The following is a 19,017-nucleotide window of genomic DNA, read 5'->3' as shown; positions in this document are numbered from 1 at the left end:
CAAGTTGCTTTCAGGCTTCTTTGGTCCAAACTCTTGAGGTGAGATGAAGGGAAGCAGAGCAAGTAACCCACAAAAGAGACAGGTAGTGATTTTATGATTTGTCTCAGAGCTGATGGAAGCCTTGGAGACTAATGCAGATTCTGAGAGCCGAGAGACTAAATGGGCCTTTCAACTCGCAAGAGACATCCTGGGGAAATGTGGAAATCAAAAACACATTTCTTGCCTCTTCCTGTCTATCTCCTATTGAAACATGTTTCATCTTTACTTCACATGAACAACAAGTAGATAAGAAACTTTATAGAATAGAAAGAATAAAGTTGGGATTTGCAAACCAGTGTTATATCTTAATGTAAATTCAACATGAAAGGACATGTGCAGTGTAATTTACTTTCATAATGTGACATTTCAGGAGGTTCATTGACAATATAAAAAAAAAAACAGAGGTAAAATTAAGTTTCACCAAACAAGTACATTTATACTGAGTGTTTCAAACCATTTGCTGTCGATTTTGAAGGATCTCCAAAAAAGCACCCCACTGATTGAAACTTGAAGGGAAAAGTTCACCCAAAAATGGAAATGCTGTGCTGTCATTAGTTACTCACCCTCAAGTCGTTCCAAAACCTGTCTGACTTTCATTCTTTTGTGGAACACAAAAGATGACATTTTGAAAAAATGTCTCAGTGTTTTTTGTCTATGAATGAAAGTCAATGGGCTCCAATGTTATTTGGACCCCAACGTTCTCCAAAATCATCATCTTTTGTGTTGTGAAAAAGACATTAAGTCATACAGGTTTGGAACAACATTTTGGGTAGACTTTTCCTTTTAAGCGACACAATATTCGCAACTTGGGGAAAATCAACCTACAAACTGTTACTTATTGACAATACATCTCAAAAGTAAATGTATCTTGTTTCGAGGATTTTTAGAAAATTTAAAAATAGAAAATGTCTTTTTATTTTCCTTTGTAATGAAAACAAGTAAAAAAGACTGATTAAAAACTGAAAAAGTCACATTTTCATGTTAATCTGGAGTATTAGAAAGTATTTTAACACAGAAAAAAAGTCAGTGTTATTAAAAGCTTAATATATACTATTCATATTGACATCACCTTCCACATTTCATATTGAATGTATTGTAGAGATTGTAAATCTTAATTTATGATAAAACTTCATTACCCATATTGTCTAAGTTTAATCCATTAAAACACAAAATTACACAAACAGATAAAAAGACAACAGGCTGCTCAAAACAGACCCTGAAGATATTACAGTGAACTAATAAGTGTACACTGAGGTGTAACCTTACACTGCTGGAGCTGACTACTGGCATCTCTCCTACACACGGTAGCATGAGCCAAAAGTCTTCCCGCAGCCGAGCACAGGGGCACGTACCTCCTTCCTGTGATCCATGCCACCTACTCCCACTGCAGATGCTGTTTACAGACGGAACTGGCATCTGTCTCTACATCTTTCTCTTTAAGAAATGTGAGGGAATGGACGAGTTGAGAGATTTCTAGTGGTTATTTTGTTGCAGTTTCTTTTAATTTGTCGGAGGCCTCACCCCTGATGTGCAGTGCCGCAGAGAGGACAGCTGTCTCGCTGAACGTGCCAGAAGCCGAGGGCCAGTGCAAACTGTTCTCGAGCTTCTACTTTGCATATTTAGGCTGCACTTAATGCAAGCTCAGGGGCTAATGAACCTTTTTTTAATCTTGAACCAAAGTAGGTTCAATATATTCCCACTTAAGACCAAATTGTTACTGCTATTTCGTTTTTTTAGTTCTTATATTACAACCATGTTTGTCAATATAACGTGTCAATTTAGAATAATTACATAATATAATATAAACCACTATGTGAGAACAAATCACAATCTTTTGGTCCGTCAAACTTGACTAGTAAAACAACTTGGTCTGAATCAAAATAAGACTAGAGTTGCCGAATCAAATACACATCTTAACATAACAGTTACTTTTGACACTTAAAAGTAAAAAGACACACTAGGGAGGATTTCTTTTCATTAGAGGAATTGTTTTTCTAATGTAATAAAACAAAATCACAGTATGGCTTGGGTCCATTATCACATCACAAAAGCTTGTTCACAGTAAATGCTGCATCACATGAACTCTATATCACATCATCTCTGCATGTGCTGCGAGTTTGGGTCAATTATTAATGTGCATTTGGGAACACAACACACGTCAACCATCTTGCCAAACTTGTAACGAGAAGCACTTGAAAACCAGCTGTCAACAAAAGAGATGCTTTAAAGACTCCTTGGTTTTCCTCCACCACAAAAATAAAATAAAAATGACACTTTAAAAGGTAGGGTAGGCAATTTTCGGAGAGACTAGCAATAGCGATTTAGCTTTGAAAGCTAAGATCCCACCCTCCCTTCAGACTGTCTCCACATCCGCCACTCCTTCAATACACATGAACGAGTACAGAAGGGAGCAAACAAAGGTGTCACGGGAGACGGCGTTAAACTAACTCATGTCTCAAAGCACATAATATGATGTAATAAGCACATAATTGGATATGAAGAGACTTTCAACCACCTTCCCTCCCCTAAACAAAATATCATTGAGTTATACCATTAAAAAAATTGTGTTCAAAACCTTGTTATTTGTCAATCCCCAAGTCAATACACATACACTAAACTTGTAATAATTTAGACTTAGCATTGTCGGGTTCAATTTGGTAGGGCGCTATTTAGTCTGATCCTTTTTGATACGCGATCACAGGTAGCCATGGATATATCCATCAGATTCCAGAAATCACACATCCACGCAAAAGTGTTCACGTAAAAAACATTAAACATATTCCTCTACCATTATTTACGCCATTTACTCATACTTTTAACACTTAAGTACATGCAAAACGTTTCTTAAGCACCAGTGTTTTCCCCCAATGGGTTACTTTAAAAGTCACTTTCCATACAGGAAAATGCATTACCATCTTATTCTAAAGCATGACTACCGAGTACTTCATATAACTACCCGCTGAAATCAGTGAAGGCCAAACATTTCCTGATGCTTTGAGGGCTCCTTTCTGAATTCCACACACAAACCTTCCATCTCCAAATTTCAGAGGCCCTAGGGATTCCAATGCTCATGAGCGGGAGAGGCCGGGATGGTTTACTCTAAAAGAGAATCTGACCGTAGATCTCTTGTGGTGTTACTGTGAAGCTGCAGTATTGATCGCGGATTTAGCACCGGACCCCCTGCCCGGATGAAGAAACAACTCTCACACCAAGGTAAGGGTGGTACGATTCAGAGCGAGGATGGTACGATTCCACCAAAGGGGCCTTGGGATACGTTTCAAAGCGGGAACGAGCTTTGTGGATTCAAACAGTCGATCCTCAGAATTTGCCCACTTCACCATTCAAAGCCACTTCAGATCTTCTGTGGCTGTCAAAACTTGGGGTTGACGTCAACATAAAACAACATTCGTAACCAATTTAACTTCTATATTATGGCATTTTTGATTGAAACAGGCTGTACAAGGACGGGACTTGATTGCATCCATCAGGAATGGACTGGATCATGACAAGAGTGTGTTCTATACCACAATTGAGCCAGAGCAAGATTGTGGAGGAATACTGTCCTCCTGAGACATTGCTGGATACACTTTAAAGAGGCTTTCTGAACAGGATGTGCAAGAGAAGCCTGAATTGCTGTTGAGCTATTGGTTAACATTCAGCCAAAAAGGAAGGTTCTTTTAAAGATGGAAGTAAGGATGCACAATATTACATATCATATAAAATATCATTTAAATATCATATTTGGCCGATAATTAAGTTATTAATGAGACAATAATTATTATTATTTTTATGGCCGATAAGTACAATTGGCCAATATATTGGCGAATTTGCGACAGCTGAATGTAACATTTTTGACAAGCCAAACATGTCAGTGTCTGAGTAACATGTAATTTATTTAAGCCACAAAATAAACAATTCCGTAAAATGAGTATAATGACCTACGCAAAAAGCATTTTGAGCGTCTCCAACAAGTTTTATAACTACCCAAAAATCAAACCATAGTCCACCCCTTGCGTTATCACATCCGTCAAAAACTTAGGTATAACACTTAGACATAACACACTCATGGGCAATCAATCCTTTCTCTGAATGCTTTGAAATCTACATCATTTGAAAATCACAACATTGATGTCTGTCAAAAAATACCATGCACAATACATGGCAGTATTTACGAGAAGCAGAGGTCCAGCGAGTACACGCATTACCTGGAAAACCCACACAACTGGATGTTTTCAATGCGCCATCGCTTTCCAAGAAAAGGGAGAAAACGGCAGCCTGAGCGTTATCAGAGACGATAACACATGTAATACATAATGCATGAGAGTATAAATTTGTTCTTCACTCGCTGAAATTGAATTGGAATGATCAGGGAACTGAGTGAAATGCTTCACACTGCATGCTAAAGAGAATAAACGCAAATCCAAATGGAAAAACTTTGACAGGTTAGTGAACATTGCTCAACGTGTTGGTTTTGACGGACATTTTTAATTCACGGACTATGCATTCTGATTGTAACATTCCTGATTTGAATATTTTCAACAATTTTCTATTCTTGACTGAACTTTTTTTTCCGTAATTTTGTTAAATGATCTTGAGATGAGTCCCTGTAGTCGTTCAATTTGACTTATATGCTGATGTAATATAGATTATAAACTTGACAGGTGATTTTTATAAAATGTAGTTTAAAAGATTAAAGCAACACCATGTAGTTTTTCAACCTTCATAATATATTTCCAAGACTCTTGTGATGGTACATCGACTTCCAATAGGTTGAACGACACGTCTGCCATAGCCTGACAGGGTCTGTATCGCTTTTACTGGCACTACGGAACTTCGGGGTTCGGGTAGTAACCGAGCACAAAAAGAACTACAAAATTCGACTGCTTTAAGGCATACCTCACTTCCCCCTCACCCCCCACCCCCCCATTTCCTCAAATTCGGACGTGAGAGCCCAGCTAGCGTTTGTTTCCCGGCTGGTATAGCATGTGTATGTTGTTGTCATGGCCGAAGCAGCAACGAAACCGAAGAAGGCAAAGGTTTTGTCGGAGGAGACTAGGAAGAGAAAAAGGGAGAGTGACTAAATCAAAGGCCGGACGAAGATCAATATTGGTCCAGCGTTCGCTCGCTGGCGTGAGCTAAAGGAGGAGGAGGGGTGCCCGACCGATGCTGACTTGGCCGTCATGCTGTTGGACTAGTAAGTATATTGACAAAAAAAAAAGTCAGAAGTAAGCCTATGTCTAAACGGCATGTACAAGTTTGGTAGGGGGTACATTCTTGCAAGTAAATATTACATGATTACATGATTAGACGGACAAAATCATCTTTTAGGCTAACTAGCCTAATGACTGCAGGCTGATAGTCATGTTTGTTTGTTTATTTTTCTGGTGAAAGTGTCTTGTCTCAGGCTATAAAGCAAATCGATTTTTCAACTTTGCAGATTCATCTATGGTAGCTTGATATTATAATATTGACGATATATGGCTATTACCTACCACACAAACATTGAATTGAATTAGCATATCCATTCTGTAAAACAGTGGCCAATAGGCTACTATAATGACGCTGGCTTGTAAACGTGAGCTACACGATCTTTTGGCGTTTGAAAAAAATAAAACCCATGAAATTATATTCATATGACATGCTGAAATATATGCCACTGTACCTGGGTGAAGACATTTCACACGCAACGCAGGCAGTCTGCCCAAGACGTGAGAACTCCTTCTGCAGAGTTCGGGGATATCGGCTTGTCAATAAATGCACGTGTATCCCCTGGTGTAACCATGACAGATTTTACGACAATAGTAGAAGACAATACTGCTACCCAACTGTAGGGGGACCCCGAGAGCAAAAGTTACTTGGTGTTGCTTTAAGGCAGTTATCAAAGTTTCATATAATGCTTAATTTTCCAATAAAAGATGATACATTTTTACACAATTTTTAATATTTAATTTCACTTTTCAGCAAATCCACCCAAGAATGACTATATTTATCTATATATTCTCTGCACATTATATGATTCTTTGATTCACTTTTTTTTTATTTAATGTTTATTCAGTAGAGCTGTTCTGAAACAAAAAGCACTATACAAATAACCGTGAATAGAATGCACCGAATGCAAGATTCTAAATTAAAACACTGTCATATATAGGTAGAATATCAAAGTGAAGACACCACAGGGGTCTTCAAAGGGTCCTTCAACACTGAAAGTTGAGTCAAATTTCCAAAGCAAATGAGGAAACAAAAACAAGTGTGACAAAAACCCAGTGCCACAGAGAGGGTGAAATAAGCAACCCACCCTTGTTATACTATCAATTAAACATGTGTCGTTCCTCAGAGGAACGAGCCTGGCTTTAATGAACACACCTTGCAGGGATAGAGTGAGAGAGAGACGGGCCTGTCAATAACATTAATGCTTTAGTTCTAAATACGCTCGTGCCCTCCTGGTGGGCATCCGTCGTTTCAGCAGGGGCTATGATCAAGGGCTTCGCCACCAGCCAATCACCAGTCGCCCAGCGACGCACCCTGGGATGCATGGGGTGCACAGCATGAGCCGCTGGAGGCTCTTGATGCTGGATTGTGAGGTGAAACCGCAGCGCTGCCAGAGTGACACCCCGTCAGCATAATTAAGGGAGAATATATATATATATATATATCTTTTTTTTTTTTGTTATGTGACTTCAGACTGCATTACTTATCTCTGCCTTCCACTCTCTTGCTGCTCCTTTCATTTTAAAGACTTCTCTCACATGCTCTTCCTGCCATGTCTTTGAGAATTGATTTTAATGCCCCTAGTGCGCTTAGAAAAGGACTAGAAAAGAAAAGAAAAGAAAGGGAATGATGGGTACAGGTCAGACCTTGAAGAAAAAGGAGAACAGGCGGACAAAAATTTTAAAAGAAACTGTAAGGGAAAAGATAATGTATATACATATATATACCAATATAAATACACACATATATATATACACATACTTATACATACATATATAAATAAATATATATATATATATATATATATATATACACACACACACACACAGTGGTGGTCAGAATTAATGGCACCCCTGGTAAATATGCTAAAAAATGGCTGTAAAAAATAAATCTGCATTGTTTATCCTTTTGATCTTTAATTAAAAAAAATCGCAAAAATCAAACCTTTCATTGAAGTAAAATAATTTAAAGTGGGGGGTAAATCACATTATAAAATAAATGTTTTTCTCCAAAACACGCTGGCCATAATTATTGGCACCCTGTTATTAAATACTTTTTGCAATCTGCTTTTGCCAAGATAACAGATCTGAGTTTTCTTCTATAATGCCTGATGAGTTTGGAGAACACCTGACCAGAGATCAGAGACAGAATCTCTCCAGATCCTTCAGATTCACAGTTTCATGTTGGGGCTTCTTCTCTTAAGTTCAGCCCACTCATCTTCTATAGGGTTCAGTTTAGGGGACTGGGACGGTCATGGCAGAAGCTTCATTTTGTGCTCAGTTACCCATTTTTGTGTTGATTTTGATGTTTGTTTTGGACCGTTGTCCTGATGGAAGATCCAACCACGGCCCATTCTACGATTTACGCAGAGACAGACAGGTTTTGATTTTTTATCTGTTGGTATTTGCTAGAATCCATAATACCATGTATCTGAACAAGAAGTCCAGGACCTCCAGCAAAAAAAAAGGCCCACAACATATAAGATCCAGCAGTGTATTTAACCGTAGGCATGGGGTACTTTTTATCCTTGTGTGCACCAAACAAATCTGCTGGGTTTGCTGCCAAAAAAAACTTTTTTTGTTTTATCTGACCATATAACCCTGTGCCGTTTGAAGTTCCAGTCATGTCTGACAACTGAATATGCTGGAGTTTGTTCTTGGATGAGCGAGGAGCATTTTTCTTGAAACCCTCCCAAACAACATGTGGGGATGTAGGAGTTGTTTGATACATTTTTTTAGGCTTTCTGACCCCAAGACTCAACTAATCTCTGCAATTCTCCATCTATGATCCTTGGAGAGTCTTTGGCCACTCAAACCATCCTCCTCACTATCCATTAAGATAATATAGACACACGTCCTCTTCCTGGCAGATTCGTAACATCTTTAGTTGATTATAACTTCTTAATTATTGCCCTGATGGTCAAAATGGGGATTTTCAATTCTTTAGCTATTTTCTTACAGCCACTTTCTATTTTGTGATGCTCAACAATCTTTTGCTGCACATCAGAACTATATTCTTTGGTTTTATTCATTGTGATGGATGATTCAGGGAATTTGGCCTTTGTGTTTCCTCATATTTAAACTCCTGTGAAACAAGAAGTCATAGCTGGACAATTTCATATTTCTAGCCACCCTGGTGTGCTAAATAAAGGTAAATATTAATGAGAATATACTTCAGAGACATTTTACTCATAAAAAATTCTAGGGGTGCCAACAATTGTGGCCGACGTGTTTTGGAGAAAAACATTTATTTCATAATGTGATTTACCCCCCAATTTCAATTCTTTTACTTCAATGAAAGGTTAGATTTTTGCAAATTTTTTGAATGAAAGATCAAAAGGATAAACCATGCAGGTTTATTTTTTTACAACCATTTTTGATCATTTACCAGAGGTGCCATTAATTCTGACCACCACTGTATATATGTATATATATGTGTGTGTGTGTGTGTGTGTGTGTGAGTGTGTGTGTGCGTATACATATACACACATATTCTGTGTGTGTATATATGTCTATTTCTATCTAAATAGCGCTCTTTGATGTGGCTTGACAGATCACTGTACTAGGCTCCTCATTTCAAGCAGCAGCGCAGCGCGCGAGTAAACGCGATCATCTCTTCCTCAGTTACAGAATAAACATGAATGGACACCTGAAGGTATGTTGACAGATACAGTATACTTACTGAAAGGCATCATAACTCGTGTAATCGATCAATCAGTGTTTCAGCAGCGGAAAGACGTCAATAAAACAGCTTTGTTTGTCACATAGCATTATATTTACCTCAGGCAAGTCATTCAGTGTCGAGAGCTTGTTGGTTCTCTTGCACTAAATAAATGCACTATATTAGCCTAAATATTATATTTTACTTAACCTGTTAATGATATCTTGATTATTTAATGTATGTTTAAAATATCTGTCATGAAAATGACAGCAACTGTGTAAATTTGTATATTTCAAAAAAGAAATAGAGTAAAAACTTAAAAAATTAGTTAATGCAAAAACTGCCTTATGTGCAGTTTACATGTTTTCATACAATGTGTTGAGTGTTGATTATTATATCTAAAAATAAATAGCATCTGAATTTAGGCTAAAAGTCTAGGCTCTGTTGTTAACCTTTAATGTTATAGTAGTGATGGGGACGAGACCGCCTATGCCGAGTCCGAGTCAAGACCGAGTCTTTGAAGGAACAAGTCCGAGACGAGTCCGAGAAAGCAGAAATCGGTCTCGAGACCGGTCTCGACTCGAGTACTACATCACTATGTTATAGTAATGTGCGGGTATATAGTAACCCTATATAGTTTACAGCATTAGCAGATTTTTTTTTTTTTTTTTATCCTTGCGAAACATTTAATTGTAATTTAATTAATTTAAAGACAAAGACACAATTTGTTCATTAAACCACTGTTAAAGAAAAAAATAAAATAATAATTTCTAATTTTTTTTTTTTTTACTTTCTAGACCCCCCCCACCCCACTGAACCGAACCGTCAAAACCGTGGGACGTACCAAACCATCAGTTTTGTGTTTCGTTACACCCCTAATATATATATATATATATATATATTAGGGGTGGGGAAAAAAATCGATTCTTAGATGAATCGCGATTCGGGACGTGGACGATTCTGAATCGATTCACAAATGTCAAAAATCGATTTTCTAAAAAAAAAAAAAAAAATCTAATAACGTAACATTGAAGGAACGCAAAAGGCGGAACTCTGAAGCGGACGTGCAGTGCGCGGACAGTCTGTGGCGTGCACATAACAGAGACGCGCACATAACAGACGCATGATGGCTGAGCGCCAAATCCGAACGGCACCAGAGAATGTCTTCGTTAAAAGCTAACGTATGGAACATTGGCAATTTCATTGTGATCTATTTAGTATTTTTTTGTATGAGAGCTAATTTCTGTATTGTTTAGTTTTCACATCAATATGCTGTGTAAACCGATCTGATCTGTATGCAATATGTGCAATGCCAGTCACAAAAAGTTACATTTTGACTGTAAGTTACTCTCTGCAGATGTTCATTCACTTTCTTTGCTATTTTTGATTGTGGTATACAGCAAACATTTCAAGTCATAACTCTTTATTATTTAGTTGTGTATAAGTCAAGAGCGACTTTGTATGTTACTAATTATTCAGAATATGCATAAGTCCACAAGCATTATACGTTATGATAGCTTCTGGTACATAATTCTATATTTTTGAACGAAAACTGTTTGTGAATTTGCTACAGCAAAATGTTTTTTTTTTGTCTGAAGGATTATATTGCTCATTGGAAATAACAAGAGGATGTTGGTTAGAAGTCTATTATTAAATGCTAGAGATTCAGAATATGCTGAAGTTTGTATTAATTTACTACAAGTATGCTGCTAGTACAGGCACACATTTATTTTCCTGTTGGTTCTCAGCAATGTTGGGACATATGCTGGCAAATGTAACCTTACAGTTGACTTGCCAAATCACTTCCATTTGTTTTATTAATACAATTAATATAGGAAGTATTGGAAGTAAGTTCGTTATGGGTCATCATAAATACTTTGCTTTAAAAGTACCAAGTAAAAATATTTTTTCAATGTTTTTGATAAAAGGCACTTCCCTGAGAATTGAACTTAATAAATGTGAAAAAGACACTTTAATGTCTCCGTTTGTCATTCTGTATTGCAAAGCAGATGAGAGTAGATCATGATCAGAAACCTGATTAGAAATCATTATGAATAAAATCGAATTGTTTTGAATCGAAAATCTTTTTGAATCGAAAATCGATTTTGAATCGAATCGTGGCCTCAAGAATCGGAATCGAATCGAATCGTGAGATGGTAAAAGATTCCCACCCCTAATATATATATATATATATATATATATATATATATATATATATATATATATATATATATATATATATATTAGGTAATAGCACTTCTCTCCACAACAAGCCACACACTTTCATGTCTCTAGCACAAACTGTTATGCAACAATGTATATTTGAGACAGGGGACAGATTGGTCACCTCGTCAGGGAGCTGCTGGTAGACAGTCTCTGCTGTGGCGAGGATGAGGAGTGGCGTGAATGAGGGCACGTCCTGCAGCAGTGTGAGAAAGCTGCTCTTGACCGTCTCACTGATGGCTTCCCACCAGTCACTGATGTGAGGCATGTAGATGATGCTGGGTAAACACCGCCGAGCCTCACGAAACACCTACAAACACACACAAACCTAATATAACTACTATGCAGGGCACAACAATAAAAAATTCTGATTTTTATATCTTGCATGTACTGCCAACCTTTTTACTGACCTTTTATTTTTAGTACTGCTATATTATATATTTCTCTGTAATGCAAATCCAATCTTTGTTAATTAGTTATTGACTTATCAATAAATGTTATAAAGTGTTTCCAAACTATCTACCTTATTTTTTGCAATGCAGAAGCAATTTTTTGTGAATGAGCAAGATCTCTGATTCATTAGCTGCTATGTAAATAACTAGAAGAATAAAGTATAGGATAAAAAAAGAATAAAAAAGGTTAAACTATTTGTGCTACAAACCAGTGTGTTAATGATTATATAATAAATTAAAAATATGATAAGAAATAGCAGTTTGCAACATCGAGCAGCATAACGGACTGTTTTGGTACAAGAAAAATAACTGGAAGCGGATGACACAAAGCACTGGAAGCGAAGCCTCGCACATTCATGCTACAAATGGTTGATCTGCTCTAACATTAAGAATAAGGTGGATGACTACCATGATCACACATCTTAGCCACAACACTGTTAATTCTACAAGCCTACAGCCCCACACACAGGCTGTGTGAAATATTCAAAAGTGATTGTGTATCTCAGCTTGCCTGAGCACAGGACTCCTCTGGGGTTTTGGCACTGACGGAGTATAGCGTGGGAAGGTCAAGACGGTGCACAGTGAACTTCTCCAGGTGGTGCAGCACAGCAGGGGCCAGGTGTGTGCTCTGCCCCGCACCCTGGGGCCCCGTCAGCAGCAGCCGTGGCCGGTAAGAGGTGGGCTGCCGGTAGGCAGAACTGAAAAAAGAAAAAAGAAAAAGGTCATTATCCATCCATCCATCCGTATTACTATCTATCTATCTATCTATCTATCTATCTATCTATCGAGACAACCTCAGATTCTGAATTTAGGAAGAGTAGCTGACAAGCGGAATCAAGCTACGATGACTGACTAAGACTCCAATAATGTAATGAAGAGAAATAAAGGTAATTGATAAAGTTGGCAGCTCTTCAGGGACGACAAATTTTCATGCATTTGACATCTATACTGTATATTAATATATTGAGATGAACCACTTGCCAACATCTCATTTAAGTGCGAGGAGCTGCAAGTATTGATGATCTCAAGCTAATGCCATAAAACGCAAGCACTGAACCATGAAGAACAAATCAATGCAAATGAGATTGAAGTAGGTCTGCTGAGGAACAAAAAGACATCTCAGTGCTGACTGTCAGTTCTACAGCATTCCAACAGATGGCAGCAAAACACAGCGCTTGACTATCAAATAAAGCTCTCAGGTTTAGGGACTTTTCAATTCAACACGTTTTGTTTGTTGTTTATTTTCTATTGCCATATCAGAATTAAAGGATATATTCATGGTAAAAATGAATAAATTAAAAATACAATTAAACATTTAAATTAAACAATTAAAAATTATAATATCTAACATTCTAAATCTAAAAGATAACAGCTATATGGGTAGTCATTGTTCATGACAATATTGTTAATTATGCATAATCATAATAAATGAAGGGTCTCATAGCGTGCTGATTAATCAAAAGGGTGCTGAGGATGACAACTGAGTTTTGTATGAATTTATGTAACTCACGTGGTAAAGTGGAGAAAGGGTTTATGGGTGGTGCAGGAGGCTGCTTTCTTCGGCGATCCGGACTGAGTTTCATAAATGGAAGGAGCACCAAGACATTCCTCGTCCTCGCTGTACGAGTCCTCCACCAACAGATGATTGTCCATGTCTGAAATCACAGGCAAGAAACTTTAAATGCTGCCATTTCTATCACAGTGCTTTACGGCCCGAAAAAAGGTGTTTTACCACGCCTTTAAGTCTGCTGTTTAAAACAAAGAACCAATGTAGGAGATGGTTAAGCGCAAACAGCGGGACACTTCGTATATTTGTGCTGTGTGCGGCATATCAAAAAATGTATTCCGATTTTAAGCTTGTGACACGCACATCAACCCGATCACGTGTTTAGCGTTCATACAAACTACAATACATTCAGATTCATCAATCGGAATGGTTAGATACATGATGGGCTAATGTAGAAAAAAAATATATTCAATATATTCTGGGATGAATATATTCTAGAAATCCTGCTTTTCTTTGTCATTAAGGGAAATCATCTTGTCTCAGTTACAAATTTGACTGGTAAATCATAAAGAATGTTTTTTCCCCCCTGCCCTTTTGTATTTATTGCAATGCATATTGTATGTTCAGGGATGACACATTGATAAGCAGACATGGTGTTTATGACTGGATGTAACTTTTGATACTTGTTTGCAGTAAAAATTGGCTCTCCTACTACTGACTTTGTCCTATCAGTGTGGCTCTCATGAAAAAAATAGTGAAGACCACTGTTCTAGAGGAAAAAGATTAACCATTTATAAAATATTTATATTATTCATCAACCTAAAAAAGCAGGTCAATTTTAATTTCATGTTTCATTTGTTCATTTAAAGGGATACTCCACTTTTTTTGGAAATAGGCTCATTTTACAACTCCCCCAGAGTTAAACAGTTGAGTTTTACCGTTTTCGAATCCATTCAGCCGATCTCCGGGTCTGGCGGTACCACTTTTAGCATAGCTTAGCATAGATCATTGAATCGGACAGGACCATTAGCATCTCTTTCAAAAAAATGACCAAAGAGTTTCGATATTTTTCCTATTTAAAACTTGACTCTTCTGAAAATAGGTCTAATAGGTTTGACAAACTTAGTCCCGGTCACGTTGGAAGTTACTGAGCTGGGGACTATTTTCAGGCGCTGCGTCATATCATTACGCCTGCTGCACTCATGGTACTACGGCAGCAAAGTTTCTTGATTATTACGCAGGAATGAGAGTATAGTTCCTAGCCATATCGGCCTAGAAAATCACAACTTTTCATTTTCCGTTGGTCTTAGTACACGATGTAACTACAAAAGAGTCAAGTTTTAAATAGGAAAAATATCGAAACTCTTTGGTCATTTTTTTGAAAGAGATGCTAATGGTCTTGTCCGATTCAATGATCTATGCTAAAAGTGGTACCGCCAGACCCGGAGATCGGCTGAATGGATTCGAAAACGGTAAAACTCAACTGTTTAACTCTGGGGGAGTTGTAAAATGAGCCTATTTCCAAAAAAAGTGGAGTATCCCTTTAACTTCTCACCCGTTATCAATCATCTCTAAAATGTATCAAGCAATTTATCAATCATCTCTAACATTTCATACAAAGTTTCACTTCAAATAAGCAGTTTAACAGTATAACTACAGCAAAGCAAAAACTCAAGACTAAAATGGAGGGATTGGAGTCACATGACTTATTACTACAAAGAGGGCAGTCATTAAAAACACTGGGAAAATTCTATTCCCAGCAGAAATATGAGGTGGTAATTATAAAAGCTCTAAAAAAAAAATAGATTTACATGGATGACGAAACACCTAAATGAGAAAAGAAGGGCAAAGAAAAAAAACAAATGAAAGCAATTTTTGTACCTGTGATGTATAAAAGAAATAACTAAGCGGACAAAATAAAACCCATCAGCAGGAAGTGGAGGGCGTACCGTGTGTGCGTTCCCTGTGCAGGAGCTCTGCGTGGGGGAAGACTCGCTTCAGGCAGGAAAGCATTTGAGCCAGTGTGGGCTCCAGCAGGGGCTTCAATACGCAGGAAAGGGCCTGGCCGGGCGGAGCCACAGCCCTTTGGCCCGCAGGTACTATAGAGCGAAGGGCACAACCAAAGTCCTGCGCCCCCAAAACGATGGAGCCCACGTCCAGCTGATAGCGCTGGCTGGTGGCGTAGATCTGAGGATAGCGCCGCCGCAGAGCCGCTAGCGCAGCCTCTGTGCAAAGTGCTTTGATGTCGGCCCCACAGTAACCTGAGACACGGGGAGACAGCAGAGTTTGACACACGATTGTCACTATGTAGAAATATGGACAAATAGCTAGCTTTAAATATTTACAAGCTAATAGTTGCATAATTACACAAAAATAAATAGGTATATTAATATTAAAAAGGCATTACTATGTTTTCATTATAGCCTTGCTAACAGTAGAATTATTAATGATGTGTTCCATTCAACTCATAGAGAAAATGTAATTTTATATTTGAGAAAAGTGCAAAAAATGTATCACAAACTAAAAAAAGAGCCTTTTATTATCATCAGGCAAACCTTTTACTAAAATTTGAGAAAAGTGCAAAAGAATTAAGTCACACAAACATGCCAATATCTAAGAATACACTTAAAATCATGCCTTTTACATCCATCTTACCGACACATTTCTCGGCTAGCTCATTTATGAAGGGTTCGGCTAGCTTGGGGCTCCAGTCCCTGGTGTGGATTTCTAGAATGTGCTTTCGGGCCTGTCGGTGAGCATAAACACAAACACAGACAGTTTACAGATGAAACAAAGCACGGCCAAACTGTTTTGATCATAAACTCTTAACAAAGGGGCTGGAGAAAACATAAGAGCTAACGTTTGATTAGCCAGCACCCTGCTGTGAAGACAAACAATATACAAATCCAGAAATCAGAGGAGCACAGACCTGACCTGATATTACAACTTCAGCTACAAAGCTCAGGCGTACTTGATGCACAGGCATGAACTATGCCGGGTGTAACCATGTCTGACAATTATGTAAGAATTTGTGGCGTTTTCTAGCTTTATATATGGTCTTAAAAACCAATCTTCCCAGTTTGTTTATTTTCTCTACTCTTCTGATTCTGTGACAAATAAACAGTTCTGATTGAAAAAGTAAATAAAATAATAGTAACAAAATAAATGTGTACATTTATATATAAATAAAAATGAAAATACAGATTGTTTTTCACAATTGATTCCACATTTATTACAAATTATGTTTTAAATTGTAATAACTCTGATTAAATAATAAATAGATGAAATAATATAAAACAAATGTATATATGATGTCTGAGACCATTAGTGAAATATATTTTGTATGTTTACAATTTAATGTATTTTTTTCCACTACAAATTATATGCTTTAAATTAAAAAAAGAAATTCTGTTCCCAGCAGAAATATGAGCTGGTAATTATAAAAGCTCAAAAAAAAAAATTGATTTACATGGATGACGAAACACCTAAATGAGAAAAGAAGGGCAAAGAAAAAAAACAAATGAAAGCAATTTTTGTACCTGTGATGTATAAAAGAAATAACTAAGCGGACAAAATAAAACCCATCAGCAGGAAGTGGAGGGCGTACCATGTGTGAAATTATATGCTTTAAATTAAAAAAAGAAAGTAGATTTTTTTATGGTTTTAATGAAATTTTAAATACCAGATTTTCAATGTATTTCACACTTTTGGACCCTATACAAAATAATATTATAATATTTATTACAATAATAATACTCTATTATACTGATCATCGTTGTGTCTTTGAATGTTTTCTGGTTTGATTGATGGTATTTGGAGTACACTGATTGTTCAAATGCTAGCTAGCACCCTATTTGAAATCCTCATTTTTGTGCAGATTTAGTGCAGAACTGCTCTGACCGGTGGACAAAGGAAAGATATATATGCTATAAATTAAAAAGATATTTCCCTTAAAGGTGCAATGCGCAACATTTCATGTTAAAAAATACCCGTTTTTCTAACCCATACATGCTTAAACAACGGCCTGATGGGCTGAATGAGCCCTTCTCTGATCACTGCGATTGCCTCTATAATCCTGTACAGTAAAATAAATAAGAGGGATTTGGGACGGAATTTGAGACTGGGCGTGACGTCATGCGCGTTCACGCTCACCTGGCTATGTCTGGCAGGTTTGTGTATTCGCCGCGACGACAACTCGAGCGACAAAACTTTAGTCAACTTTCGACAAAAGTAGAAGATGGATTCAAAGAGACTGGCTTGTAGTTCATTCCAAACCCCAACGCAAACTCCACGTAAGACAAAGAAAAGGAAACTTTTGTCTAGTGCCACAGGCGTCGGAATAAGACGAGAGTAAACATCGGGAAGGCTTTCAACAAATGGAGAGATCTCCGGTCTGCACACACTAGGAAGCGCCCGCGCCCTCAGATCACTTGGACGTGGCTGTGTACAAAAGGTAAAAACGATATAAATACTGTTCGTTGGAATCTCCGGTCTGCTCTAGGGCTCAAACGGGATCCTCAGTTGTTGTTTTTCTTGATAAAACGGTAAGATATAGCCCAGTCTCTAATGTCTGATACGGCAAATCTATGACAACAAATGATGTAATAATCTATGAATATTACCTTGAGACATTTGAGTGTACTTTGTTGACCAACTGTGTATGGTATGATTATTATTTTGAGCTTTTACAAAGTAATAACAAAGTAATAACTTATATTGTTCATGAACGTGTTTCCATAGTAATACAATCATAAGTGGATACAGTAAACACATAAAACAGTTCAACATGGAGATAGATGGAAACAAAAACCGAAGTTTTCTACTACCCCCGTTTTCCCCTCACACATAAGTGTGTAATTTACTCAAATGCCTTTCCTTTCACATATTTAAAATGACTTGCAGATGTATAACTTTATTACCTCTGAAGACATTATGACTGTAAACAAAAGATTTGTGAGGCTGATGCTCCTTTGGTTATGAACAGCTCGTGCTCGTGGAAGCGTGCGTGTGGGTGTGGTCCATGAGCGTGCACACCTCTGGTTGCAGTTTCGCTTGTCGCCAGAGGGGGCATAGTTCTACAAAAACTCAGAGACTTGCGCATTGCACCTTTAAAGTCTTATATGTAGTCAGCATCTATTTATTTATAGCTTGGATACTTAATACCAAATACTTAGTCAAAACAGTAGCTTGACTGTAAAAGTGACTTTAAAGGCTTCAACACCAGTCATGAAATGTTTTGAACTAAAGCAGGAATGCCCAGATATCAGCAGTGAGCAGCATGCTAAACCGAACTCATCAAATTTAATTGGCATTCCATTTGTCAAGTTGTCAACGAGCTTGACAACCAGAATATGTGAGATTATCAGATAAGATGCATTTCAAAGGCCAAAACGGCTGCGAAAGACTAGAAACTGAGCAGTCAGACTATTTCAGGATAAGTGTTTTGAGTGAGGGACACACCAAGGACTGTCTGGGTCACAGAGTGTCAGTTGGCTGTGGGTAACGAACACAATACCAGGCAAAGTAAAAAAAAAAAAGGATTTGTGCACCTTTTTATCTGGCAGGTTGAACAGAAACTCCCGGTCAAAGCGTCCGGGCCTCCTGAGTGCGGGGTCGATAGAGTCGAGTCTGTTTGTAGCACCGATGACCACTATCTCCCCCCGGCTGTCCAAACCATCCATCAATGCCAGTAATGTGGACACTATGGAGCTAAAAAATTAAAACACAATGACTGGCTAACCTCTTTGCATGTACAATGAAAAGGTGTTGATGTGTAAATGTGGGTAGGACATCTAACTCATTTCAAACGAGCAACAAATCTCTTGTTTTCCATGATACATTCCTTGTAATAGCAAAACCCTTTGTGTGGAAATCATAATGAACTATCTGATTCCTTCAGGACAGGAGCATTTCTAATCCTGATGATGA

General features: G+C 37.7%; 1 protein-coding gene across 4 annotated transcripts in view; it reads right to left on the bottom strand.

Annotated features, from left to right (window-relative positions):
• Positions 1 to 19,017, bottom strand: part of atad2b (ATPase family AAA domain containing 2B) — a 99,792-nt gene that overhangs the window by 70,788 nt on the left and 9,987 nt on the right. For all 4 annotated transcript variants that reach the window (XM_084091253.1, XM_084091252.1, XM_084091255.1 and 1 more), the window contains exons 14-19: positions 18,639 to 18,798; positions 15,745 to 15,835; positions 15,039 to 15,350; positions 13,093 to 13,237; positions 12,094 to 12,280; positions 11,255 to 11,440 (exon numbers count right to left, since the gene is read on the bottom strand). In XM_084091253.1, coding sequence (XP_083947379.1) covers positions 11,255 to 11,440; positions 12,094 to 12,280; positions 13,093 to 13,237; positions 15,039 to 15,350; positions 15,745 to 15,835; positions 18,639 to 18,798 — 1,081 coding nt within the window. The remainder of the gene's footprint in view (positions 1 to 11,254; positions 11,441 to 12,093; positions 12,281 to 13,092; positions 13,238 to 15,038; positions 15,351 to 15,744; positions 15,836 to 18,638; positions 18,799 to 19,017) is intronic.

This window comes from Abramis brama (genome assembly GCF_963993115.1).
Source record: "Abramis brama genome assembly, chromosome: 18".
NCBI classification, from domain to species: domain Eukaryota; kingdom Metazoa; phylum Chordata; class Actinopteri; order Cypriniformes; family Leuciscidae; genus Abramis; species Abramis brama.
This window is presented reverse-complemented; position numbering and strand designations above follow the sequence as displayed.